Here is a 26935-nt window from a genome sequence, read left to right on the forward strand (position 1 = left end):
TTTTTCTCCTTCTGGAAGATTTAATCCTTTTATTCCGACATCAAGTTTGAAACATTTGTAGAAAGTACTGGAAGGTTCTGTAGTTCCATTTAGAGCATCTAGACATTAATTCACTAATTCCCTAGAGAAGAATGTGGCTTTTTTTTCCTCCTCGGTAAAACTCCCCCCCCCTTTTTTTTTAATTTTATGACCTAAAAGAGATGAGTAATACAAATCAGACAGATCTTTTCGAGTAATTCCAGGAACATTCGAATGATAGTTAAATTCTATGTAACTTGGATATATGGAGGAGAAAGGAGAAGCAGGAGAGCTAGACTAGAACACACATCACTGAAGGCCACAGGAAACTGGAAATTTGTTTTATTTGCTTGATGTGTTCTACTTGCCATCTAAACTAATATCTCTAGTTGAATCATTTAAAGCAATTATTTTAATCATTTGAGCAATTTTTCAACATGCTATTTCTTTTTTGCTTTTTGAGAAGCCTCAATCACAGATACCCCAAATAACATTTATACAGGACTCCAGAAACTGTTCACTCAGTGACTCACAAAACCCCTATCCATCTTCTCTGCTGTTTTGTAGTCAAAGTACTTCCCTAAAAACTCAGACAAAATCACAATCAGGCGTGGCAGGATAGCGGAGATACATATCAAAAGTACTCCTTAAATATTTACGATCTTATAAATGTCAGCCACTCGCTTTACACTTCTACTTTTATAAGTAAAATTTTATACTTTCATATCTTTTTCTATTAAAAAAATATACCTTTTTTTTTATACTTTTATACTCCTCCCCTGTGCGTTTATCTATTCTCTAATGATTTGCCAAGCTATTAAAGAGAAATCACAATCTTTTTCATTCTTCATATAGCGTAGAGACCCCAACCAGACTGAAACTTCATTTAGCACCAGACATTTGCAATGTGACTGAAAGAAGCTAGACAGTAAATGACTGCAGCCAGCCCTGCAGGCCCCAAGACATTATCCTGGTTTGTTCTCAAGGGTTTCCTTGGGCTGAGTTCAAGAGGAACTAATGGCAGACTGTTTGTAACTGCTAACAAAGTGCAATAACAGCTACTACTGTGGAAGGACAGCAAAACACACCTTAATCCAGCACACAGACATACAATCTCATGAAAGAGTACTATGTATCAATAAGGCAAATAGTAACAAATTCTGAAAGGAACAGTCAAATGACCAAAAAACATACAAACTGCCTAGAAGCTGTTAAAAAATGCTGTATTAGAAGCCCCTAAAACCTTGAATGACTCTATAAAGCTAAAAAGGCTACACAGGGAAACAACTCAGAATTTAGAAAAACTTGCTCAAGGGAGGAGAACAGGAAAGGACATTAAAAAAAAGTTAAACGTAACCAGTGAAGTAAGAGGGAATTTGGCAGTGTAAGAAGTTGTAGAGGTATCCAATATCGAAAAAGGATTTAGAGAAATTAATGGGCAGCAGGTTCATAAACATATGTGGGGAATAGACAGGGATACATCTTCTAACATCCCAAACCCAGTGATCCCAGATGCTGTGGGAAGTGAGGCAGGCTCACCCGCTCTGCCCTAATAGCATTTGCTATTGCCATTGTCACAGACAAGATCCTGAGACTGATGGGCCATTGAGCATTTCTTATGTTCTTGTAATTCAAAAGATGGGAGGAGTCACTCTACTGTGCCACACCCAGAGCGCCATCCACCACATCATGGTGACTCCTGGGGTTTGCCACTGGCCTGAATTTATTTCTGCTGAACATTCACTGATCTCAGGTACGCCAGAATTTCACCCGACTTCCTTTTTTTTTTTTTCTCTCCTAAGAGGAAGAGAGAAACAGATGTAAAATGTGTCTGAATTGGTACATCTGTGGGTAACCAAGTCAACATATCTATGTTTTGAATCGAAGGAATGTTGAGCATTCTTAATTGCCCATTCATTTTAGGTAGTGATGGAGATGTTTAGTCACTCTGCAGACTGACACACAATTGGAAACACAAAATCGTAGGTATGCAAATTAGATGTTTCTCTGAAAGGCCCCATGATAGGCCTAAAACGCTTGCAACATCGATACATCCAGTTTACCCAGTCAGCTCTTGTAACTTCAGACAGGAGGGTATCAGGAAATAAAATATTGCTGAATCACTCCATTTTTAAATTGAGAAACAAATACTTTTGGTGCCAAGAAGATTCCTTTCAAAGCAGATTTTCTAAAATGTGTTATAAATACACTAAATATTACAGAAGTCTACACTCCTACCTAAGAAAATCATTAGCAGTTGGACGGTTTGAATGTTGACTAATGAAGTATTTATTTGTGTGCAATGAGAGACAGGATTTTTTATGGCTTATGATTTATTAGAATTAACAGGCTCAGTTGCAAAGCATCCAATGATCACAGGTGGGAAAAGAAAGCAAGATGGTTGTGACTGTAGATGAAGACAACCGAGAACGTGGCTTAAATAACGTGAGCAATTGAAACAGACAATATTTCCTTTGCGAGTTAAAAAGTAATGTGCACTTTTTTCCGATTGACTGTATATATACACTCTCATAGACCAACGACATGAGAGATCACTCTTTAAATAAGTGCTTTAAGGAGAACAAATTTTCATACACGTTAAACTCAGAATAGTTTAGAAGAGCAAAATGTTAGGACTGAACAGATAAAGACAAGAAACCTGATTGGTAAGAGAACAAGAGATCATCTGAATAAAATATCTTCAAATGCAAAGTGCTTTGCAAAATTAAGCAATGGAAAGGGAAACTATATCCTGATTTAGACAAATTGTTCGGGGAGAAAAAGATAAGGAGGAAAAAAATACAATGCTGCTCAAATGTTTTAAGTTTCTATTCCAAGACCAAATTTCAAAATAAATTCTGTTTAATACTAACAAATATTAAATAAAACATGTTCTATGTTTTTATTTCAGATTTTGGGATCAATTTGGGATTAATATTCGTGACATATAAAGTGTAAGAAAATTTAATAAAATTTAAAAAAAACACATTCTTAAAGAATCTCAATGCTGAGACTGTATTTCCTTTCTCCTCCTCTTGCTGTTTATTTTTAAAGCAGGTAGTAACACTGTGGATAAAGTTTCACTGTGTATCAATAATCTATAGAACTGGATTAAGTATTCCTTTCTGAAAAAGCACAACTCATAAGTACAGGAAAAGTTACAGGGGTGAACTATGGACCTATGCACCGGTAGCAAGGAGTCAACAGTTGCATTCAATAAAATACTATTTCTAAATGCACACCGTCATTTTTGTTTGCTTTTGTGTTTAGAGTATTTCACTGGAGCTTTATCTTTCTACTACCACAACACGTGTTTTAAATACGAAGTGAAACCATAATCTCTTTCAGTGTAAACTCTGAATGGAGATAACAATCAAATGTTCCTCTTACCTCGTTTTGGAGGTCACGGATCATTTTGCTCTTCCTTTCCATTTCGGTCTTCAGAAATTTAATCTACAAGTTTAAAGAGACTTGCATGTGAGTTGTTGAAATGTATCTAAACAACAGTTTAAATATTATTTTTTTACTAAAAAAACCAAACCAAAACCACCTTACATTTCGTTTCTACCAATAAGTTATCTTAGAAAACCGCTGCTTATATACCAAATTGATATAGGCCACTGTTAAGTATTTGCTAAATCTACAAACATTTAGCATGATATTTACTAGAAAACTTACAATCAAGAGAAGCAAATCGCTGTACGTAAATAGGCTTACGTTACTTATGCACCAGTAGGTAGTGTTTATTTTTTGCAATGAAGTCCCACGTGACCTTCAGAGAACTATGGATTTTTACAACAGTATTAACAGATTTTATGATCTAAAAAATTTTTAACCCTCTAAGAACACAACATCTATCATAACAGGTTTCTAACGCAGTTATTTGATTTGAATGTTACAGTACTGGTCCTAATGAGATAAACCCCTTGATTCTGATCAGACTCACCTGTGGAATAAAGTGTATTATATGTGAAAGCATTCAAATCTGGTCTTTAGTTCCTATTTAATTCAATGATTTGCCTTGGAAAGTAAATATTCCAATCTTAGTTTTAAGACTGAATTTAATCAAACACAGTTTAAAAGATTGTTTTTACAAATCGGTCTGTTTCTTTCAGGATTGAGCTTTCCTCCTGGCTTATGGAGCGTTAATGGGAGAAAGGAGGATGTAATTATAACAACTAGGATTAAAAGAACACATTCCTTTCACTTTGAAGGAGGATGCTCTTGGATACCTTAATTAGCAAAATACTCATCCCTATATGCCCAATGCCCCACGCCACATTCTGTCCCCCACCGATACAAAAGCCTACCTATATTCATAGGAAACTACAGTTCATCTGACATTGCAGCAGACTTCTTAAGAAAAACAAAACCTCTGTAAGAAAACAGATTTAGATTACAGAGACATTGACCTAGAGATTAGTGGTTTGGATGTCATGCAGATAAAAAATGACAGTGAATCTGCATGATATGACAGCTGTTCTTAGAATCATGTCCACACTCAAGTAGAGAGATGTCAGTAATTTAAAAACCATCACTGGACTTGCCATCACTCTCATCTGTAACAGGAGAGAAGTCAGAGAACACTATCATCACTTAAGAGAGAAAATGTAAGTAGGGGGTCCGTGAGACTGGTGCCAACTGACATGCATAAATGTTACTACTTTTGCAAACTCTTTGAAAATTTTGTCTATTTCATTGTGGAAATACTGACTACACATCCAGCTACCACTGAGGGTGATGTTTTAACAGAAGATGAATATATTCAGCACCTGCCTAGCAATCACACCCACAAATAGTGAAATGTAGTCCATGTTTATTGTATAACAAATATGAAGATTTTGTACAACAATAAATAAAGGTCACAATCAAAATATGAGATCAGGATTAAGTGGGGCAAAAAATAAAATAACTACGTACGTGGTGGGTTTTGGTTTTTCAGCTGTTCAAAAAATTTGCCAGCTACCATTAAAACCGATAAAAAGAATATACTGACCTCTGTTAAAGAGTGTTCCCTTTCTTAGTCCTAACTCTCAAGAGAATATCAATATTGCTTCTAAGCACTTCACTTCTAAATCTGAATATATATGAAATAATTAAAGAGATATGATACCAAAATTATTGTCTCTGTGCTCTCTATACATAACCTGTAAGTATCAGCTTGGATCTTCCAGTGGAGAGATATTTAAGACACCACAGTACTGTTAATTTAACAGGCAATCTATGTTAGTTAAACCAGTAATTTTTGTTAATTACTATTCACATGCACATGCATCTGATATCACTGATATGGACAACTTAAATAGCACAAACTTACTGTTCTATCTTATCTGAATAATTTAAAAAAATTAAGTCCCTTTCTTTTTAAAAAATAATACCAGTATTAGTTAAAAAGTCATTAATTTTTGCTTTCGTATTATAACAGCATTTTTAAAGCACTTCTACTAAATCTTTAACAGCTGAAGAGCCACTTAGTCATAAAGTATAGCTATAGAGAGCTACGTAGGAAGGATTTATATGGCTTGGCTACTGGAGCTAATATAGAGATAACCATTTAAGTGCGTTCATGCTTTAAGGCAGATCGGTCTGTATCAGCCCATTTGCATGATGCTTCTAGTCAGTCCCGAGGATAAGGCATAATACCATTTTCCAGAAGAGATGTAAAAATTCTACTTTCAGTCACCAAATCCTGATAGCATAATAAACAAGAACAGGCATTTATACCCAGCTCTAAATTAAAAGGCACAGAAACTGAAAAAACTAAGCAACTTTCCACATCTCTTCCTCCTTTCTGCCCACTCTTTGTTCTTGTTTGACAGTCACCTCTTTCCAAATGTTGGCTGCCTTTAATTACTACATAGCTGTAATTATGAAAATACATAATGAAAATATATTGTTCTAAGGCTGAATTTCTCAATATTAAGCAAGGACACTGCTTCTGTCTCCTGGAGACAGACATCCAAGGTACTCAGAGCTTTGTGTGTTTCAGAGCTCATTACATTTATTAAAAGCAACAGCTTCCACCCAGTGGCCTTTACTCACAGCAGTTTGTGACCTTGAAATGTTCAAATTAAATTTTCCCCTATCGAAATACAGAATGCTTTAGCAGATGGCAGTGATCTAATTCTAAGAGTCAGGCAACAGTTAGTTATTCACTACAGATGAAGGATAGAAGAATACCAATATAGCATCATTACCACACAGTCAAAGCTCAGCTGTATGCTTATTTGCTTACCTCCAGACTTCTTGTATCTTGCTCAGGACTAAGACATGAGCAATTAAGATGGGATTGGAATACATTCATTAACACCTAACTATTTTGGCAATATCTGGAAAACCTAACGTACTCAATACTCATTTTCATGGTCAAATGTTCAAGTTATAGTGTAGGAGTGGACTCCAAAATACAGAGAGAACTTGTTAGGCTGTTACCTAAAACAGAAGAAATATTCTTCTGAAATATTGCTGGGTCCTGCACTTGGGTCACAACAACCCCATGCAACACTACAGGCTGGGGAAAGAGCGGCTGGAAAGCTGCCCAGCGGAAAAGGACCTGGGGGTGCTGGTTGACAGCCGGCTGAACATGAGCCAGCAGTGTGCCCAGGCGGCCAAGAAGGCCAAGAGCATCCTGGCCTGTATCAGAAATAGTGTGGCCAGCAGGAGTAGGGAAGTGATCGTCCCCCTGTACTCGGCACTGGTGAGGCCGCACCTCCAATACTGTGTTCAGTTTTGGGCCCCTCACTACAAGAAGGACATCGAGGTGCTGGAGTGTGTCCAGAGAAGGGCAACGAGGCTGGTGAAGGGTCTGGAGAACAAGTCTTATGAGGAGCAGCTGAGGGAACTGGGGTTGTTTAGCCTGGAGAAAAGGAGGCTGAGGGGAGACCTCATCGCTCTCTACAACTACCTGAAAGGAGGTTGTAGCGAGGTGGGTGTTTGTCTCTTCTCCCAAGTAACTGGCGATAGGACGAGAGGAAATGGCCTCAAGTTGCACCAGGGGAAGTTTAGATTGGACGTGAGGAAAAATGTCTTTACTGAAAGAGTGGTTAAACATTGGAACAGGCTGCCCAGGGAAGTGGTTGAGTCACCATCCCTGGAGGTGTTTAAAAGACGTGTAGATGAGGTGCTTAGGGACATGGTTTAGTGGGCATGGTGGTGTTGGGTTGACGGTTGGACTCGATGATCTTCGAGGTCTTTTCCAACCTTAATGATTCTATGATTTTTACCTTTGGAAAAAAGTGCTCTACAAAATGTTAAATACTTGTAAAAGCAAACCTAAATATATTTTTATCTACTACGATTTCTTAGATGAATGTAACTTTCAAGCTGTAAGTTATATTTTAATTAATAAAACAGATTTTTGTCAAGGAGACTTTTAGGACTGTAGGACCTGTCATAAGGACTGTTACTGAACAAAATAAATATTTCTGAAGTGAAATGAACATCCGATCTTTTTATTAAAAATATTGCAGGCATGAGTTTGCAACGGTTCTTAAGATTCTTGTTTGGTGGTGGATATCTCTGAATTAAATTCCCCATATTCTGTTAGTCTTTTATTACTAAGAAAAACACTACTTATTTCAAAATAACCATATTGTTTATTGTTTATTTTTACAAGTCAGGCATAATGGGTTACTTATTTCTCATTTTTCATAGCGAACACTGAGCAACTGGGAAAAAGGAGTTTACACGGACATATTTTCTCCTTTATTTTGACAGACTGTACTATAATTGTATTGTCAAACAATTCCATCACCATGTATTTTTAAAAATTGTTAGCATGATATAAAATACCAACAGGAATAAAATGTAAAATGCAGACTAAGCTTAGTCTACTTAGCCAAACTATTTTTGAGTATTTCCCTGTTTCCTTCTTTACGTTCTCCCTCATCCAGAGATATCCAGCTCTTTTTATATACTTTAATTGCAGTTAATGGGAAACAACTTTGCAAACCTCAAGGTCACTTTCTAAAAAAATACCTATTCCTTAAGATACAAGCAGTTAGCATGAAGCACAGTCGAGTGAAGAGCCCTTCTCCAAAAAGCTCTAAGAGCCTGTTAACCTAATATAGAGATACAGAAGCACTACTTACCCTATTTATTCAAATTCACTGGAAGAAAAACACTTTCAAGTTACATGTGTCATTTGCACCCTGCCTCTTTGTTAACAGAAGTGAAAACTAGTCCATGGTTCCTAATCCTGTTTCTGGAAGAAGTGGTTCCACTTCACATTTAGAGATACAGCTTGACATTATTAATAAATTTTTTCACTGCTTAACAACCTAATATAAATTGCTTAGGTATTTGATATCAAATGCAGACCAAAAAGCTCTGTCAACCTTTATCAATTGTTAAAGAGGACAACAGGTTATTTGGAATTGTGTCTTACACATTTTATATACATGTTGTATACCTAAACCCAGTACGGTGGTTCTGACTAACAAGCTTTCTCTATTTAAGAAATGCTTTTTGATATACAAATGATCCATAGTTCTAGTGTAAGATGGTCTGTAGAGAAGCTCCCTCACAACCCAAGGCTTTCTGGAAGACTGTATTTGACCTTGAACTTTGCAACATAGGACTACTCTAAATTTTAAATGATCCTTATCATAACTAGTATTCCTCTGCACATTTTTACTATCTCAGATAGAGCAGCTGAAACAAGAGGCATAAATTTATCTGAGGTCTGCCATATTTTTTCTAGAAAAGACCTGTCCCAAGACAGACTGCTGCTGTTCTTCATATGTTAGTGCTACAGATGCAGAAGACAAAAGACCCAGAAAGGGAGTGCTCACTCCTGCTAAGGGCCTCCAGGTCAGTCTTCCGTGTGATTAGTACTGTGAAGGACAGGAATGTCTTTACACCTCTTTTTGTTTCCTCAAGCCTAAATTGCTGCTTCTACCCTCAGAATGTTGTTACTACCTAGCAGTAGCTCCACCGGCTGCTCTCTGAGAGACTGTACCCACCAACACTTCAGAAGATCCTCAGAAGGGCAACTTTTAGCTGCCTACCATTCCTGGCTTCTCTAGTCTTAAAGGGCAAGAAAAATGTATAAGCATGCACAATAATGTTGATAACATTGTTTCTAATGAATCAATCATTTGTGCAACTGATTGTGAAGATTCTTGCCATGCATTGCACAAGACTTGGATGCAAAGTGTAATGTATTGCTGCGGCAGCTCCTTTGTTCCTTTGGTTTGGTCAGAGTCCTTGAATACTTTCCAGGTTATTTTTCATGCAATTTGACTTAATTCTTGTAAATTCTTACTTACACTTTTGCATTTACCTAATAAAGAACACCTTCAGGCAGGTGTTCCCTGTTGAATACATGCAGCCAATTAACATACAGTAAGCATTGTACTATGCCTCCTTGGCAAGTGCAGAAAAGAAATACGTATTTCCAACCCCCATCCAGTGTTTTATTCATTTGACTTTGAGAAATGTAATTCTATTCTTATTTACTCTGATGAAAATCAGATTTACTTCACCAAATCCTGTAGAATAAAATGTGCTTAAATTGGATTAGAAACAAGACTCGCAATTCATTAAATCAGAATTAAATTCAAGCTCCCATCCTCTAGCTAGGCTTGCCTCAAAGTACCTAGACCTTCTTTCATAGCAGTCATATTGCTTTCAGAAAAACGTGAAACACATGGAGAAACCAGGTGTAAAGTAACCCTGTGTGACAGTAATAATATTTATTTCCATTTCTATTGCAGCTTTCATCTGAGGATCCTGAAGCACTTTCTGAGTATTCATTCAGTTTCACTGTATTGGTGAGCTTCATTATGTACATCGTACCCCAAGGCATAAAGAAATAAATGTCACAAACCAAGGACACAGTTCTGCTTTCCTTAAAATCAGTGGCAAATTTAATATTCTATTATTGGCAAGTTTTAGAATACAGCTCAAGAATTCAGTTTCTCTGTTACAAACTCAGAGGGGTTTTTCCTGGTTTCTGCACTAGGTAACGTTTTTGCTTACAGTTAACAGTAGGTTTTGTTCAACTTGTGTGGAAGAAATCTTGTGCTCTTCCCCAGTGCTAGGGTGTGGACTGAATTTACACAAGGCACTGCTGCTCAAGTTAAAAAAGCGCTATATCACAAAGAACAACAGAGCCAATAATCCATTCACTACATCTGAGATTTATTTAACCCACAGTTGAATGAGTCTTGCATATCAGAATCCAATACAGAGATTAAATAACGAAACATGTTTTCCACCTTTAATTTGTTGGACTAGAATTCGTTGTGCCAATAAAGCTAGGGGGAATGTGTCCGTGCACCTGGAAAAAGACAACTTTCGACCAGCATGTTCTGAGACTGAGCAGAGGCAACTAGGTTCTCATTTCTTCTTATTTGAAGACTATATATCTTGCCTCAGTACAAAACCATCTTAAAACAAGTGCAAATTTTTTTTTTTTCTGGATATATGCTGCCCTGACTATTGAGAAAGACCCCCAAAATATGTTATTCCTTTCACGTTCAATACAGCATTCAGTTTACTTCTTTTCTCCCCCTCAAGAACAAAAGAAGGTTTTTGTTCTCTAGACAAAATTACAAGTACCAAAATTCCACGAAGTATGTGTTGTGGGGGGACACAAGAATAGGTAAAAACAGTGTCTTTGCCCTTCAGACTTCCGAGCAGCAAAGGGAAAAAAATGTTTTCAAAAATCGCGTTAATTGAAAGAAACCTGCAAAAGGAATGCTTTAGTTTAAAAGCTATATTGTTTCTAATTAGAAGGTGGCATGTAAAACACACTCTCACAGCTTGTCCACCAAGGGCAACTCCTATCTTGTTCACCAGGGGCATAAAGTCACATATGAATCACATTAATACAAAAGAAGGCATATGTAAATATTTGCTAAATTTAGTAATTATTTTTAAACATCTATCTTGGAGGAACCCTTGTTTTATGAGCCTGGAAGACAGTAAAATATTACTAAATAAACCAGTAGTTATCCAATAAAACTAAAAACAGATATATAAATCCTTCTAGCAGCTTGTTTTCAAGTCCAGAGTTAGAGAACACTTGAGATTTGAAGGAACCTCTGGAGATTATCTAGTCAACTTAGGCTCACTGGTGTTTGTGTTATAGGAATACTACTAACCAATATAGGAAAAAATTCCTTTTTACATCTTAGAATTAAACAGAAAACATGAATCTACTTTTTTTTTTTTCCCTGCAATAGCAAAATGTGGCTATTTATGCCACACAGCATTATAGTGCTACATAAAAATCCAACCAGTTGTACAATTTATCCAGAAACAGAATTTCATTAAAGCATGAAACCTTAACAGGACTTAATACCTTTCTATAGTGATAATTAGATCTATTATGGTCAAAATCAGACACTCTACTATGAATCCATGATTCTATTTTGTTGCTGAAAATTGGTAGTGAGTCCAAAAAAGTCAATGGATGTATGACAGTGTACATTGACATAGATGAGACATGACGGTCCATAAAGATTATTTCATCAGGGAAAGGACTTAGGTCCAAGTCTCCAGGCCCAAATCTCCAAAAGTGTATACACACACCTAAATCCCACAAAAATTACTGAAGACAGGGGTCTTAGTGCTTTTGAACAAACAAACCTTTTTCAGCTCCTTTCTTGGAGCTGAAAGCTTGGATTTCAAGTACGTGTTAGTACTCTACAAGTTTTTTACATGCAAAGTTATTTGAAATACTGACAAATTCTAAAGGCAGAAGGATTAAAAAAACAACAGAAGAAACAAACAAAAGTAAAAGAGGGACAGGGAATCACTCACGGTAGCCTGCTGCTTTTCTGCTTTCTCAGCTGCCTCATTAAGCTGCTTTTGAAAGGCCTCCTGGAGAGATTTCATTTCTTCCCTAGTTTGTTGAAAACACAGAACACAAACTTCATTACAAGTGTCCATTAAGAAATAATTCTTCAGATTCAAGAAAAGGCACTTTTAATTATTCAGAGTAACAGATGGGTGTATTGTGTCTATGTGTCTTGCTAATAAAATCATAATGACCCCATGAACTATAGTGCCAACACAAGACAAAAATTATTTATGACGGAAATTGGCCACCTTTTACATCTACTGAGTAGCCTGCTGTCCAAAACATCTGCCAGTGTATAATTTCTAGGAAAAAGGATTGTCACCAAAAAAGCAAGGAAAGCAGGCTACTGAAAACACACCAAAATGGAACCACACTATTATCAGTAAGAACTAGTTTATACCTATTTTAAAATAAAAAACAAATAAATAAATAATGCTCTGATAAAATTCAACCTTCACCTGGCTCTTTCTAGAAACCAGCAACACAAAATTCAGTAGAAGATTCTGGCATGCAAGAAAAAAAACAAGATGACAATTACTTGGATTGGGTTTTATTTGAATCAAAAAAACCTTTGCATTACTGATGCAGTAAGAAATTCTCGGAATTGCAGCAGGCTGAGATCCTCTGCTGGCCATGTCTTTCTACCCACAGCATATGACACGCTTTGGAGCTGTGGCAAAGTAGAAGAGTGACATATTTCAACTGCAGAGCTTTTTCAGGGCTGTTGCTTGCATGGATAAACCTCCACAGAACAGTAACACAAAACTGGGTTTATACACAGATTAATAATTTAGCCCAGTGAAAACTAAACTGGAATGGCAACCATCTAGTTCATATAAGAACAGAACTTTTGAGCTGCTGGATTCTTGTTAGCCAATAACTCTACTACTTTTAGCAGTTTTGGGAACACTAGTACAGAACAGATTTAATTGAAATAGTGATTGGGCAGCATGAAACGAATGCGCCATCAGCACAATACAACTCCCTTATCATATAGACAGATGTGATCATTTCACAGTGCTGATGGTGCACAGAAAGAATAAAACTTGAGGCATCATAGTAAGTGACCAAGTTTTACTTGCAACTTCGGAAGTACTGAAGAACTCACACAAAAGGGATTAAAAAAAATAATAAATCTAAGTTGAAGTCAGCAGACCTACATCTACTTACACAAGCTGAGATTCTAACACTCTAAACTTCACTGTATCATCCATCATTGCAGAGAATAATCAAAGTAGTGCTCACAGACTGAACGCAGCTCACGTTTGTCCAAAGAAAGTTGATCATAAGATTAATATTGGGATATATTTTGAATTTTGGTTCAAATACAACAGATTTAAGCATAACAGTATGTTCGCTGTTCTTCCCTTACTCTAGATGAAGTACAGCCTGAGGCTCTTGGCAAATAAACTGTGACCCTTCCTTAGCGAAATTCTATGAGGGAGATTCCCTGGCACATTTTTAACACCTCCTTCTTACACTGAACTTCTACACCTCTCTGGAAGTGAAATCCAGTAAGCCTGTAAACAGCTGTCAAGTACCTGCAGTAGATCCAAGGCATTTTCTTGGAGTATATTGTAAAAGCCTTTTATTTTCTGAAGGAGGGTGAGGGCCGCTCAGCAGCATATCGCACCGATCCAGGGTCTATCTCTGGGAACTGCTGTTGACCAGTATACTCAATAGCTGAATCCCTCAGAAGCAAAAGTCAACATGTACTTTTGGGTGGACCTTGTGAGACTTTAAGGGGTGATTTAAGGAGGAGATTAGGAAGAATACTTGTAGTATGTTGTAAAATTTTCCCTTAGCAGACTCAATTTTCCCATTTGCAACTAAGATCTATTTACTGAATAGTCCATTAATACTTTTAATCAATTAATCTTGCTATTTCATAAAAGCTGCACAACAATCAAACCACTACAAAAACACATTAATGTATGAAGGATTGAGTCCGTGACAAGCGCAGCTATGATGCTGAGACGTATACCCTCAGTTATACCCAAGCCATAGAGGTGTTTAAATAAGACATTAGCTGAAGTCTTACTTTCATCATTTAATAGGTTTGTCTGGAATACCTGAAAGACTCTTATGTATTTGATCCTTCTCTATCAAAGTAAAAATGAGAACTTCTAGGCATATTGGATTATGGATCTTATTTGTTGTGTACTGAAGAACTGAAGGTCATTTTATCACTAGCCTTCTCTATAGCAATGCAATTTCATATGTACTTCTATTAAATACAATATCAGCAATAAGACGGCCATGAGATGGAAGTATTGCATTTCTAACAATGAAAGAAGTATGAACCTTATTAACTTTTTAAATAATAATTTTTTCTAAGGAAAAAGATGGAAGTACAGGTGTATTCATTATATAACATTGTCTCAGCAAAAGTGATCCCTATGTTAGTTACATTTTCTTGTTACTAAAACTGTATTGATGTTGTTATTTGCTGGTCTGAGTTCCAATAATTAAGAGAAGTAGAATGAGTTACTTGTGACGAAGGACTAGGGGACTTGAGACTAAGGACTAGGCTGGGAACTTGCATTCCCAGCCATGGAAACTCATTATTTAAGTGCTCAATGAATAATTTGAAACGAATACTCTCTCCTCCCAGCTGCCTTCCTCACAGATACCCAGTACAAGTATTCCTACATTTGCACAATGACTAGTGATTTTGAGTGTCTACATGCATGAATATTTAATTAAGAGGCCTGAATAAATATATATCACCATGTCTATATTCAGAGATTGAGATACTTCAATAATTTCATTAACTGGGCATTACCAACCACTTGTAATTTTCTAAAACTTTTGATTTTTTTCTTTTTAAGAGAAAATTTCATGACTAAACCTTCCTGAGAAATTAAAAAACCCTTTCTTTAGCAGATATCTCACTATAGCATTTTAGTATCTTTTCCTAACATATGTCCAATATCACCTAATATGTCATTTGTTTCGAAAACTTCCCAAAGCAGCATTCCCTGCCCTTATCTTACTGTTATAATCAGCAGGCTCTGGAATACAGTAGTGTTTATAGATTAAAGTAAAAGGAAAGATGGAATCTCCTAGTCTGATAGGTTTCAGTCTGGAAACAGAAAGAGAAGGGAGGAGGTGTGTGTGTGGCGGGGTCTTACCTTTGCTTTTGGCCCAGTTCCAGAAGTTTCTGCACATCACTTTTGGCTGATGCTTCATCATTTTTCAAAGACTGATAGCAAAGGAAGAAGTCTATTACCAAAGAGAACTTTAATATTATTCATCTGAGAAATGATTAATTTGGTCCTCTTTCATAAAATGCTCCCAGTGAATTACAGATATTACCACTTGTAAGAACAGAAGAATAGCCTGACTTTTCTTTTACCGTAACTCAGCACAGCTAACTGTACATAGCTGTTTTTCAAATATTAAATGACAGCTGATCAAATAAGCAGATTTAAAAACAAACAAATGACTAAAAGCATTAGGATTGTATGACAAAGGTAAGTGTGTATATACAGAAGATAATACTACAGCTCTTTGCCTATATCTGGATCTCTGCAGCGTTGAGTCTAAAATCTCTCATGGTATAATTTTGCCGAGTACTACCTCCAACAGTGCTGCCTAAGAAATCCCATTCCCAAATAACTTTGTTACAAGGAGAAGCCTATTACTTTATTATTGTAGGTGTGGTGTTCTTTTTAAAGAGTGCTAAAGAACTTTAAAAAAAAAAAAAAGGAGAAAAGGTTCAATAGGCCACAGTTCACATTAATTAGAACCAGAGAAGTCTGAAATATAAGACAATATAATAATATAATATAGCACAGTATCGAGACACAATACCAGCTTTCTCCTGTGAGATACAGGGATTCTACTCCTTATATTTTTCCCATCTAGCTTACATCAACATGACAATAAAAATGCCATGTCAGGAAAATACTCTCCTTGAAAACGGCATGACAAACAGAGACAAATCTCAACTGATAACGAGTCTTAATGTTTTCACCAGACCAACAGACTATATCTGGAAAAGACAGGCACGCTCTTAAGCGAACATCTGGTGATTTCTGGACCTCAAATCCAGAGCAGGATTTTTAATCTACTTTTCGCTCTGAGGAGCTGATTTGACTCCAGAGTTATTCTGACTATTGCCCTTTCAGTCTACACATGATACCCCAAAACCTCCCAAGTTAAATACAGAGGTGCCTCAGCTCTAGCCGCAGGCTCATCTAGCACAATTTGTCAGCTAAGCTTGTAAAGTAACGCCTTGCGGTAAACCCAGTCAGTCCGTGTAGATAGCGTGTCAGGTAGGTAAAGTAAGCAGCTAAACTAGGCTGAGTATATATAACGCATCAGCAAAGATGCAACCTGCAACAGCAAAGGAAATCTTTTTATAGTAGCTACCAGGACAAACATGTGGTAACTCCACTAAAACAGCTTATTCTTTCTCCTTCCCCTCCTTTTTTGTTCTACTGTGCTCTATTTTCATATTTTCTTTATTTTTTGAGTAAGTGGACAAAGGGCCCAACTCATTAGGACCACGTTTTCCATAAAAACATCGGGTTTATGTTAAGTACAAGATCAACAAAATAATAATTATTCACATATTAAAAAAAAAAAAAACCACACACATTTTTTGTAATAAATAGATACCAATATGAAAAAGTCAAGGTAAGTAATCCTACAGAAACCAAGACAGAACCTAACCTGGAGGTTTACTTTAATTCCCTCAAGTTCTTTAGAAGTCTTCGACAGTTGACGAAGGATATTGCTCCTTTCCTTAAAGACTTCTTTCAGCTGTCTTTCCAGTTCTTCATAGCCCTGTCTAACACAGAAAATAAAAGCATGAGGTCTTCTCAAAATATTACTCAATGCATTTGAAAACAGTCTTAGTTGATCCAAATTGAATTAATTCTAACACTCTTTATAGATACCAAATTGGAGTGTGTGCCCCTGTTCACCTACATAATAACTGGATTTCATCCAATGTAGATAAATAGATGTTTTATATGTCAAAATGATGTGCTGCATCTGAGTATACAAATTATGAGACTGAAACACTGCAAATAGCATATTGTCTCTGGTGAACAGACAACAGAAAGGATGTCTTTAACAGGAGTGATGGTACATAGCGTGAGATTTTTCTTGTTTTAAAAGATATTCCATGCAAAAAACCAAGCAAAACTTTGAAAGTATGAAGTTTTGTAACACCCAGTAATTTGAGGGAAGGATGATTCAGATCTATTTTAACTTTGTAAAGTTTATTTCATTCCACAATTTCTCCTCACTTAAACCTCCTTACAGTATAAACTAGAACTGACCAATATGCTAAGAGGAATCAAACCTAATTATTAATTAATGGGTAAGTCAAAATATTCTATTCTTTTTGTCCTGGTTTTGGCTGGGAGAGAGTTAATTTTCTTCCTAGTAGCTGGTACAGTGCTGTGTTTTGGATTTAGCATGAGAATAATGTGGTAACACACTGATGTTTTAGTTGTTGCTAAGCAGTGTTTATATTAAGTCAAGGACTTTTCAGCTTCCCATACTCTGCCAGCGAAGAGGTGCACAAGAAGCTGGGAGGGGGCACAGCCAGGACAGCTGACCCAAACTGGCCAAAGGGATATTCCATACCATGGGACGTCATGCTCAGTATATAAGCTGAGGGGAGGGGGCTGGGGGACAGTGACCTCTGCTCAGGGACTGGCTGGGTGTCGGTCGACAGGTGGTGAGCAGTTGCATCACTTGTTCCTCCTGGGTTTTGTTCCCCTCTCTCTGCTGTTATTTTCCTTTTCATTACAATTTATTATTATTATTATTTTATTTCAATTATTAAACTGTTCTTATCTCAACCCACAAGTTTTCTTTCTTTTGCTCTTCTGATTCTCTCCCCCATCCCACCGGGGGGGCAGGGAGGGCGAGCGAGCGGCTGTATGGTGCTTGGTTGCTGACTGGGGTTAAACCACGACACTTCAAAATGGTAATTTTTACTTGGAATGTAACTATACATTTTAGAGTTATTATAAAATCCACAGTGAAATAAATCCAACACATACTGTTTTAGCTTGAATGAAATACAGATCCAACTCTCATACTCCATTTCAGGAAAAAAGCAAACATTACAGCTAATTCTAAACCAACATACTTTTTCATTTAAAATTGTCATTTTGAGGAAGACTGATCAGTGATTTGAAACATCCATTCCTCCTACAACTTCCTCCCCCCGCCCCCTTGCTGTACCTCTGGTTCTAAGACGGGGTAAAAAAGAACCTCAACTGCAACACGTCAGTACTATTTTATTATCAGATCCAACACCTTGAAGTTAAACAGGAATCTTAACACTCTTTTAATGGATTTTGAATACACACTTTAGCAAAGAAACTCAGTAAAGCAAATTAAATACACTATCTAATATCAGTCATATTTTAGCAATAGACAGCTCACAAAATATTATAGATTTATGAAAAAAGAAAATTATTCTATATTAAATGATACTTTGGATACCTAGAAGAGATGAAAGTGAATAAAGCATCTCTTTCATCAACACAAGACTTTAGGCAAAGAATCTTAACATTATATTGAAGTTTCAGCAATAATTATATTCAGCTTTGACAGAATGTTGCAAATTAAAAAGTGTAGAGTTCTTTGAGTTTGCATCTCTAATGAAACACAAAACATCTCCAACTTCTGCTTGCTGCTGCAAAATAAGAACTGAGATGTTTTGGTCTGCAACATAGCACCCAACTCTTTCAGTAAAGATCTTCAGGACAATTGCTAGGTCAACTGTTTAATTTTACAGTAGAAGTTCTCTTTTAGACGAAAGTTGAAACAGAAAAGAGGAGAGAGATTTCACCCCCACCCCCCCCCAAAAAAAATTGTTAAGTTTTCCCAGGATGGTAAAATAAAAACTGCAATATTTCTAACACATTTTGTAACTGGTAGATAAAAAGCTCAGCTGTCAGTAAAATATTTTATTCTCTTCATAAGTTTTGCTTTTTCTTTCAATATGTGGATGAACTATATTTCAAAACACAGTGGTTTCAGACCATTTTGATTACGTTCATCCACCAGAGGAAAGGAAAAACTGCAGATCTAGTGGGGGAACAAGAAGTACCTCTGAGAACGACTGTAAGAAGACATGGGGTGAGTCAGTGTAAGGAGATAATGCCAGGACTCAGCTATGCTACCTCCTAGTAACTAAACAGCAGTCATAAGTAATCTGGTTATCCTTGATATGGATAACTAATGTTATCAAAAATAAATTATCTCAAATAGAGGTCACACAGTTGAACACATCATGGATTTACAGGAAAAAAAATCTATATAACAGGACTATGAACCTTCTGGAATTTAGCATTATTTACATGGAGGATTTGGTTCAAATTTTTCTATCAAATTGAATGAAAGAACCTAGATGAATTAAATCTAGCTGGTGCTAGAATACCTGATAAATATTAGCATTCTGGTCATTACATGCAATGTAAATAAAATCTCCTGCATTAAGTTTTATACAGAAACACCTACAGGTTTTTTTTGTTACCACTCCAGCTATGCATGATTGTAAACAAGGTATACATCACTGTAAAAGAGCTGGTTCACCTCAGCAGTAACAACATTACGTGTAATCAGCCTGACAAGCCTCAGAGAATACTCCCATTTTAATTTGCTGATGAACAGAGGTCAAGGAGGGATTGCCTCCTGCTAAAGCAATCGGGTAGTTTCAATAAGGTCATTGCTTCCATTCCTCTTTAAGCAGCGCAAACAGTGCGTTAGGCTTGATGGGGTCTTTTGCCATTGAAATGTCGTTCTTTTGTTTAAAGTTAAAAAAAAAACAAAAACAAACCAAACCAAACTGCAAGCGGTAACACTGTCCTAACGATCACTTTAAAGTAACACCACCACCCCCAATTCCAGTTTAGCTTGAGCATTTAAAGGCCATCTGTCCCAAGCAGCCAATTATGCTGCCCCATGGGTATTCAGTTGGCACAGGTTTCACTCTATTGTCTTGTAAATACTGATACATAACCATTTGCATAAACTAGAACATTTCCCGAGATTTAAAATTAAATTTAATATGAACTATACATGCACTTATATTTTCCTTCGTATTGTATTTTATGACACACTAGGCAGGGAGGAGGAGACAAAAAGCCAACAATTTACCACAGTGAGTCACAAAACAAACTAAACCCTCAGAACTGTTAGAAGATAATTTTAAAAAAGGAAAGAAGAGTGAAGATACAAAACATACCTATCAGATCTATTAACTATTAGATCCTCAAAGGTTTTAAATTCTGGACAATATTATCTCTGATATCAAGCTTTGACTCTTAGCATTGTGTCCAAGAACAGTGCCCTTGTATTTGAAGACAGTAAAATTCAACTCTGCACCTGTGCGATAGCCAACAAACCCTCAGATTAGCCCATCTATTTTGATGACCCCAATTTCTACATTGCAAACTTGCGTCATTTCGACCAGCGAAGTGCAATTCAAGTGAAAAAAAAGGTAAATTTGTAAATACAGTGGTCTAATCATGAATCAGGGGTTATTCAAGAATTCCTATATTCTTCCACAAATCTGAATATACCTTTATTTTTACACTTTAATATTAACAGGATTCTCAGAATTGGGTTTAAGGAAAGATCCATGGTCAATTGGTTTTCTTATTCTTCCCTTCTCGAATTTCAAATAACCAAATTTTCGTCTCCCGCTCTTTGGAAGGCTTCACAGACATAGATGCAATATAATTGGAAGTATGGATAGGCAGGCCATTCTAGAAGACGTAAATTCACTTTTTCACAGCAGCACGCCCATACTCTCCAGCTGTGCTACTATATGAAGAGCATGGTGTTTTTTCTGAAGCAAATGTTAGATTAAAAAAAAATTTCCACCATTATTTGTTTCATATTTGAAAACACATAAATCAATATATATAATCACAAATACAGAATTTTGTCCTGATGAATATCAGCAAACTCCTCTGAATTTGATTAACTAACAAGAAGATTATTTGTCTAATTAAGAAAAAACTGCAAGATGTAAAGCAATTGGACCAGATATCAATAAGACTTAATCAGCATAATTCCTCTGAATTCAGAGAAGATTTAAATTGAAAGAACACCTAATCTATACCTAGGTACCTGAATGAAACACACAACTCTTTAAAAGGACGGCATCATCTCTCACAGTGTGGGAGAAAGTAAGGGAAGGAATTTTAGTAGGAACACAGTGAAATGTTAAACTCAATGACAAATTATGTGGGTGTGGAGGGAGAATGGATTCTTGCAGCCAGAAAAATAAGCTCTAAACAGAACAATTTACTTATGCTGAACTTGGATGCCACTTTTGTACTGCAGTACAATTCTGGAAGAAGTTGACTCAGTGAACGTGATGTGTCACCACTGTACCACCCTGCCACAAACACCATGAAGTCCCAGGGACTTTCCAAAATCTTCCAATCCTCAAAAACTGCCAGGGTTCTCTACTCATTTTGCAGTATAATTACACATGCCCAAAATAAGTTAAACCCATTCCTAGGAAACTCCTCTAAGTAATTATACACAGAATAAATCTGTTCTCTGAATATCAGGTTACACCAGTTACACCATTCTGAAAAATAGAGTCATTATCAGCGTATCTACCTGGGATTAAAATGATTATTTATCATTTTAGCACATGAATGTGCTTTTAAAAATGTTCATTATGAAACAATTTAGCAATACTCTGCACGTTAACGTCATCTGTAGCACTCCAATTGCAAGTTGTTTCGTTTTTACCATCAGCCTATTGATGCAGTGTCAGTGTAAATTCCAGGATCATTTTTTTTCAGGGAATGATATTCACTTATAGTTTTAAGCTTAGTCAGCTGTTTTGACTCTTCTGTTATTCTTAGTGACATGATTTAATAGATTATAGTAAACATTTCAACAGCTTCTAATTTTCAGTATGCAACAGAGACAAATGCCTAATAACAAGAAAAACTTGCACCCCAGAGATCACTCCACCTCTGACTGTTATTTCCTTAAATATTAGAAGTTAAGCTTTTAGTCTTCAAAATAAGGATTGAGTTTATTTCTCACTGAATAATATGTACTATGTCAGGACAAAGTAAAATTGATTTTGTTTTCCCGCTAGGTTTACAAAGCCTGCCTTTGAAATAAAACTTTTATAAAGATATCAATTATTTATGGTACATAAATGTCCCTGACTGGAAAAAACCCAACTCTTAAAATAAGAGAAAATTGAAATACAGTCTGCAAGTTAAGACAAACTTAGACAGATGTCTCTTTCAGAAAATCCGTTGTCAGTCATATTCCTCAAGCCACTCTTTCTTTTTTTAAAATTTTCCTGCTATAATTGCAATTAATATCTTAGGGCATCCTACTGTAAATTCTAAGAAAATTAGGTGAGATGATGATAAGGTCACAGCCTCATGGGTTTGGATATTTTTTTAAAGCAGCAACAGTTAAGAAGAGAGTAGACTGTATTCCTTTTCATGCATCATAAACAGTAAATACTGCTTACAAAGTACACTGCAAAGTGCGTGATTGCCCAGGTGTTTCTAAAGCAATCTTTTAAAGATATTCTTGGTGGCAGATGTGTACACATGAATGTGGTCTATATTCAAGTGAGAAAAAAATTCATCATAATTCTAAATCAACGTATCTGGAAGTTAAAGATAAGAATCTTTAAAACTGTAAAATAGGCAAACAGACAAATCATTGACAATGATAACAGAGCACTGCAATGCTGCTTTTTCTCTCTAAATATGAGCATTTTTTATCTAGAAATTCAGCGGGAAGGAAGTAATTTATTAATGATCAACAAACAACAGAATGATCAGGTTATCTAAATAAAGTATACAATATATACTATATATAATTATAGTGTGTATATATATAATATACTGTAATAGTATCTAACCTACTTTTATCCGATTTCAGTCAATTCTGAATTAACAATGACATTTGGAAAAAAATCATATAAGCATTAAGTTGACCAGCAGATAAGCTCTTGCTGAAATCCAGCCTTTGTCAGATACAACCATTCTCCATACTCAAATGGCATTTACGCTATGTGCTTTGTATTTGGGCACTATCTGAACACTGTGTTTTGGGGCGGGGGGGAGGGAGAGAAAAATGAACACAAAAACTTGGGGATTTAGGCGAGTCAAGGAAAATTTTTATTTATCTGACCTTCATAATTTGTGCAAAATATTTGGTTGGAGTGTTTCAGCCCTACCTACTGAAAATAATGTATGATCCTGTGGTCCAGGCTTGATTTATTAACAGTTCAAATAAAAATCACATTGTCAGTACCTATATGACTATAGCAGGTTATGACTGCTTAAGTAGACTTAAGTGCCCAACCTATTCTAACTTTAATAGCCCACAAAATGGTAGCAGTGCTGGTGCATTTTATCTGGTTTCTACACAGCTAGCAGCTAGAGAATGAGGCCCTTCGCATCTATTTCCCCCTTACTTTTTAATGCACTCATCGTAAATAAACAAAAACAATCTAGCATCTTTTTGGCAGACTCTTGGCTGTGTAGAATCAATGACTCATCAGGGAAAAGATGCAACTGTCAGTTCCCATCAATGAGTAAAGGAGCAAAAGGAGATTTCTGAAAACTTGCAGCTGGCATAGACACCTGGCCCCAGGAAATGACGCGGCAAGTTGAATCATCATGTATAATGTGATACTGAAAATAATGACACAAAGAAAAGAAAAACAACTTCTATTAATCCACTGAAAAGTGCACAGGCCACAAAAGCAAAGAGTTATCATCATGAGGAAGGACTGTACAGAACCCTGTGATTGACCCCACAGAAAAAGAACCCCTCCTCCCAAACATACAAATAGGTGTGATTGGCCTGTTTTCTTCTTCAAGCTATCATTCAGTAGGCACTTTACCAACAGCAATGAATCCTTACTGGATTTATACAGTTGCAATATGGAACAGACATAATCTGAAAAGGAAGTTATTAAACTCTTTACAGCTATTCAAATATAGACTGCATAAACATGGACTTGTCCTCTGTATGTAGGGTTGACTTTTCACATCAGTTCTACAGGATTTAGTGTTTAATAGGAAACCCATTCACACTAAACCCATTCTTTTTCTGATAGCTAACACCCTTTTCAGTTCTGATATTCTTCATCCTTTATGTCCATGTTGCCTTTGGTCTGATTTTCTACTACACATCTAAAACATCTGACTATGACCTCAATGTTATTACCCTTAAATACAGCACTGTTACACTAGTCTCCTCAGATAACCAGCAATGCTTTTTTCTAACATTTCTTACGATACAGTCAGATTAACATTTCTGTCTCAGCTAGCCATATAATTTATTCTCGTAGTTGTTCTGGAGTTTTACATTTAATTCTGCTGTTTAATAAAAAAAGAACCTACCAACATCATGACATCTATAGGAAATTTCACACTCTAAGCTGTTATCTCAGTTGATAAAATTGAAATATTTCTACTTTACCTGACAAAATTGTCAATGGGTATCCTCTGAAAGTATATTTCACTGTTTAATAACTTAGTTTAGTAAAGTTCACTGATCAGCTATAATCAAGTTTTAGAAATTGAACTTGTAAAACTTTTTTTTTATTAACCCAGAAGCAACAAGATGAGAAATTGGTCCCAGATCATTTGATTCTATATACATAACCATGCACACACACACACAACATGTATACATATATAAACATGCACACAAATGAGATGTATAAACCTAGGGTTAATGCATTTCTAGGCAGAGACGTGCCACAGGACTATTCTTTTTAAATTCAAGCTGGAATCTTATAATCATGCTAGGAATGTGCATAGTGAGATCAGCTGGCACTATGATCTACACTTGCCAGAGTCCACTCAACATTTTTACTGGCTGTGGAAGGGCAAACAACACGGTATAAGGTTAGCTAGTTAAATTAACTTCCCCTACTCTATTTTTAAAAATAAATGTGACTTGTCTTAATGATAAGCTACCCACTTTGTGCCATGTGGCACTTCTCAAAAATCTAATACTACTAAGTTAGGTTTATTGCATTAATAAACCATACCGTGATTTTTTAAAAATATATTAGTAAATCATTTTTCAAATTAACATCTTAAGTCAGGGTAAAGGTGATATTGGTAGTTAAGGGACTCATGTGCTTGACTAATCCTTCATTTACCACCAGGATCCTAAATTCCTTACCAGTTCCTACCCAGCACCACAAACACCTAAACATCTTCCATGTTACTAGAAATTAAATACTGACACTGCTGAATTGCTCAGAGCCACAAGAAAAGAACAAGGAGGCGCTGAACCCATAGTCTGGTGACCAAGCATGTATCTGGTTTATGGAAAATGCAAGTTAAATGCTGATTTTGTGAGTATTTATTAGAGCAGGGAGAAAAGCCAAAGCAATGAGCAGTGTGAAAATTAGCGTTCCCCTGCACTTACAGAGACCTGAGAGGGCCTGGAAGTTGTATTCATAATATAAATGGTAATAAGAAAATAGTTGGGATTTCTGCTAAGGGATTCTAAATTCCCTTCACTGAAGTGAATTCCACAAAGATTCCCAAACAAGGTAGCCCAGACCAGCTGCCTCTGAGGTCCTTCACCACCAAGGGCATCCCGTTTACACAGCTTATACACAAAAGTTAACTCCAGCCTGACATGGGCTAATCCCTTTATATTCTGTGGTATTTGAAGGAGAGGAACAATCCCTTCAGACAGGGAATGCAGTCACTTGGGCCTGAATCACTCTCTAGCAAGATTTGTCTCTCCCACTGACTGCAGAGGAAGCCTAGTGATAAGCATCATCAAGGTAATGTTTTCTGTGAAAGACCAAAGACGGAACAAAGCTGCTGAACATAACAACTGAATTCAGCCCGTACAGTAGTAATTGCACAAATACCCAGATCACAACAGTAAACCAACAAACATAGCTGTCTTACTGACAGTAGAGTAGTGATACCGATAACGACTGGCAGACTGCCCGCTCACGCCAGGGCTGCCCACACGGGCTCACTCACGTCGAGCAGCCGCTGCTGCCAAAGCCTAGTGACTTGTTAGAAAGGCATCACCTTTGAACATAGCTTTAGTTACAGATTTTCAAAATCCTTACTCTGCTTAAGGATTTAGAGAAGATGTATCTGCACCTCTATTGCTAGTCCACCTGTCTTACATGTTTAAGATAGCAGGTATTAACAAAATAATTGGGTTACCAGCAACAGACATATATGTTAAAATTTGGAAGAAAGACATTTCCTTGCTATTTTAACTCCTGTCATTACAAAATATCATTACATTAGATTTGTCTTGTAGCAACAAATTTCCTAAGTTTTTTTTCAAAAACTCTCAATTTCCAAATTATCTATTTTTCCAATTTCACAATTTCCAAATATTTAAAATTGCTGTTGCAGCCTAACTTCTCAAATGCAGCCCGTTCGCCTCAAATGTGAATAAAACAGTCTCTGTTCAGTATAATTCTTCCTCTCTTCTTTCACATGCTCTGGTGCTAACTTGATTAAACCTAGATCATTACAAAAAATAAATTTTTTTTCAACTGAAGAAATGAAAATGCCTCCATTTGATTAAAATTGTTCCATTCTTACAAAAATTTAGAAATTAAAGAAGAAAAACTTTATTGAGTATTCTATTGTCTTCTCCTGCTGAGAACCTTACTGTTTTCTGTTGTACAGTTTATAGTGTTTCAGCCCTTTAAATTTCACAATGGCTCAAAGCCTTGGAACTTCTGCCACCACCTCTGGAAGGTATTTCCACAATCTACCAAAATCAGAATATTAAAAAAAAAGGTTTCCTAACTTTAAGTCTATATTTTCCCTTTTTTCACTTTTTTCCCCTGAATCATGGAAACTCTTGCCAGCAAAACTGTCGCATTCAATTTTACAGTCTCCTGTCACCTTTTCCTCCTTCATGGTCCTATGAATTAAAATATGCTAGGTACATAAAGAGTAAAGACAACCTCATGGTTAGAAAGGCATCAAATGTAAACAACTTATTTTCTTATTGTGTTTTGTAGGCAAGTTGTACGGCTAGTTTAATACTTAGATTTTTGTTTATGCACTTTGACATCTGAAATTAAGAAATATCACCAGTACCAGAGTCTGACCTGCT

At 36.3% G+C, this 26935-nt stretch overlaps 1 protein-coding gene across 1 annotated transcript in view; it reads right to left on the reverse strand.

Annotated features, from left to right (window-relative positions):
* The window catches only part of LUZP2 (leucine zipper protein 2), a 205463-nt gene that overhangs the window by 97171 nt on the left and 81357 nt on the right, over positions 1–26935 (reverse strand). Inside the window, exons 2-5 of the mRNA XM_009334525.1 lie at positions 16508–16625; positions 14962–15032; positions 11788–11869; positions 3409–3471 (exon numbers count right to left, since the gene is read on the reverse strand). Coding sequence (XP_009332800.1) covers positions 3409–3471; positions 11788–11869; positions 14962–15032; positions 16508–16625 — 334 coding nt within the window. The remainder of the gene's footprint in view (positions 1–3408; positions 3472–11787; positions 11870–14961; positions 15033–16507; positions 16626–26935) is intronic.

This window comes from Pygoscelis adeliae, unplaced genomic scaffold (genome assembly GCF_000699105.1).
Source record: "Pygoscelis adeliae isolate BGI_AS28 unplaced genomic scaffold, ASM69910v1 Scaffold171, whole genome shotgun sequence".
Taxonomy (NCBI): domain Eukaryota; kingdom Metazoa; phylum Chordata; class Aves; order Sphenisciformes; family Spheniscidae; genus Pygoscelis; species Pygoscelis adeliae.